We start from the raw sequence: 2,012 nt of genomic DNA on the forward strand, positions 1-2,012 counted from the left end.
AATATCATGACGATCGGTTGTCGACTGTCCTGCAAATAAATTGTTTTTGATGTCATCCCACTGCGGATTACATGTAAATGTAATGAACAGATCCGGTCAACCGTATTTTCGTACATAACACATTGCGTCTTGTGCATATTCGTTCATATTCCGTGGGCTACCAATATACGAAGATGGCAATATAGTTAAACGTCCGATGTCATAAATATTAGCATCATTCGCTATCGCATCTTGCAAATGAATATATTGTTCAGATCTTAATTTTGCTTGGTTGAAACGAACAAAATTAAGACGTTCTGTTCCTATTTTGGCGTACATATCAACGATGTACTGATGATATAGTTTACGACATCTCAAGATATAATTTTGTTCTTGTGGACGAACCATCAATCGATAAGAATAAAAATTCATGGCACTAACTTTTTTCTGTACATGTAGACCTGAAAATAAGTGGAAAATGTGACTTAAGAAATTTCTACAAATGATGAAATGTCAACACACTGAAAATATTATTTACCTGTTCGTGGATCAATCATTGGTATATTGATATGGTAGCCATCGTCACCTTTCCAATGCAATATTGGGTATTGTAATGCGTCGTAACTACGATGAAGTTCCGATACACGTTGCAATTGCTCATTTCTACGATGAAGTATAATATCACGCGATTGAAACTGATCACCACGAATTACAATTGCAACCTCATCAATTGTCGGTGCATTGAATCGCCTTTTATGCTCTCCAAAAGGTGTTCTATCAGCCCTTATTACGATTTTGTGATTATCAGATGGCATACGATCGAGAGCAATTTTGAACAATTGAACTAATGCCTTATGCTGATGGAAAAACCTTTGTAGCTCACAAATAATTTCTCGTCTTGTATTCAAAGCAATTGCACAACGTTGATCCAATTCACGATTTTCATCACCAATAAAATAAATTTGCAAAAATTGATAATCAGCGTCGGGGTATGGCAATAACGAACCAGCTTGATGATAAATTTGGCCCTGAATCTGCAACATGTATGCAATTTTAGGTATATGTTGCATAATAATTTTTAAAACTATAGAATACTTTTATGATTCAGATTGATTGGGACAATCCTGTTTAAGTATTTACCTTAAACGTCGGCATAAAATTATCTCTAATAATGTTAGTAGCACCAAAAGAAGTCATTTGAAATGCCGAATTGTATTGTTGAATATGACTCAAAAAGTGCTTCGAATTTTCAGAAGTCCCAAAAATTAATGAAGACAATGGTTCGGGTGGAGTTTCTAATGGTGGCAATCTCACTTTGCCATTAGCACAACACATGCCGGGCGTTTCACCTGGAAATTTAGCCGCATCACAATGTGGACATATTGCGTCCATTATTCCAATATATCCGTACATACTGTAATTAATCTGACTGTTGTAATTAAAAGCAGCACGCATAATTTCAGGTACAACAGATCTATTTCGTGCATTACGTTCACGCTGCGATGCATTAGCTTGTGCTCGTTCATCTGGAGTCTGTGATCGCCTTTGTAATGCCGTAGCATTTGCATGACGCGTTCGCCGACCTATATTTCCTCGTGTGGGTCGTGGCATTTTTCTTTCAAATAAAAAAAGTATAAATTAAATTTAAAAAAATGCCTACATTAATAGTGGTACACCATATGTTTTTTCAAATAAGGAAACACATGCATTCGTGTAATTCACTTCAACAGTTCAAAACTTACCGTTTTTTGCTCGGAAATTCGCTTTGCGCTATATTTCTTCTTTTCACAAATTCACACAAACTTCAATAATTATTTAAAAAAAAACACTATAATAACTAATAATTTGGCACCGCGGTAATTTCGGACACTACTGAACGTATGGGGCCAAAGAAAACGCTCCAGCGATGTTTACACTCCAATGTCATATATTCTCCTAATTTGAATTTTCTTAATGCTAAGAGTCAAAGCTCTATATACCTATCTATACAAAATATTCATGTATTTCTCTATGCAAAATAAATGCACCGTAAT

The 2,012-nt window shown here is 35.3% G+C and overlaps 1 protein-coding gene across 1 annotated transcript; it reads right to left on the bottom strand.

The window, feature by feature from the left end:
* Positions 1-352: 352 nt before the first annotated feature.
* Positions 353-1,657, bottom strand: LOC118755532. The gene is made up of 2 exons (XM_036490365.1): positions 1,120-1,657; positions 353-1,013 (listed from the first exon to the last, which is right to left on the bottom strand). Exons 1-2 carry the CDS (start codon positions 1,588-1,590, stop codon positions 510-512), a joined length of 975 nt encoding a protein of 324 aa, XP_036346258.1. The 5' UTR covers positions 1,591-1,657; the 3' UTR covers positions 353-509.
* Positions 1,658-2,012: the final 355 nt, after the last annotated feature.

The sequence above is a fragment of the Rhagoletis pomonella genome, unplaced genomic scaffold, assembly GCF_013731165.1.
Source record: "Rhagoletis pomonella isolate Grant_MI unplaced genomic scaffold, Rhpom_1.0 Rhpom_scaffold_06499, whole genome shotgun sequence".
Classification (NCBI taxonomy): domain Eukaryota; kingdom Metazoa; phylum Arthropoda; class Insecta; order Diptera; family Tephritidae; genus Rhagoletis; species Rhagoletis pomonella.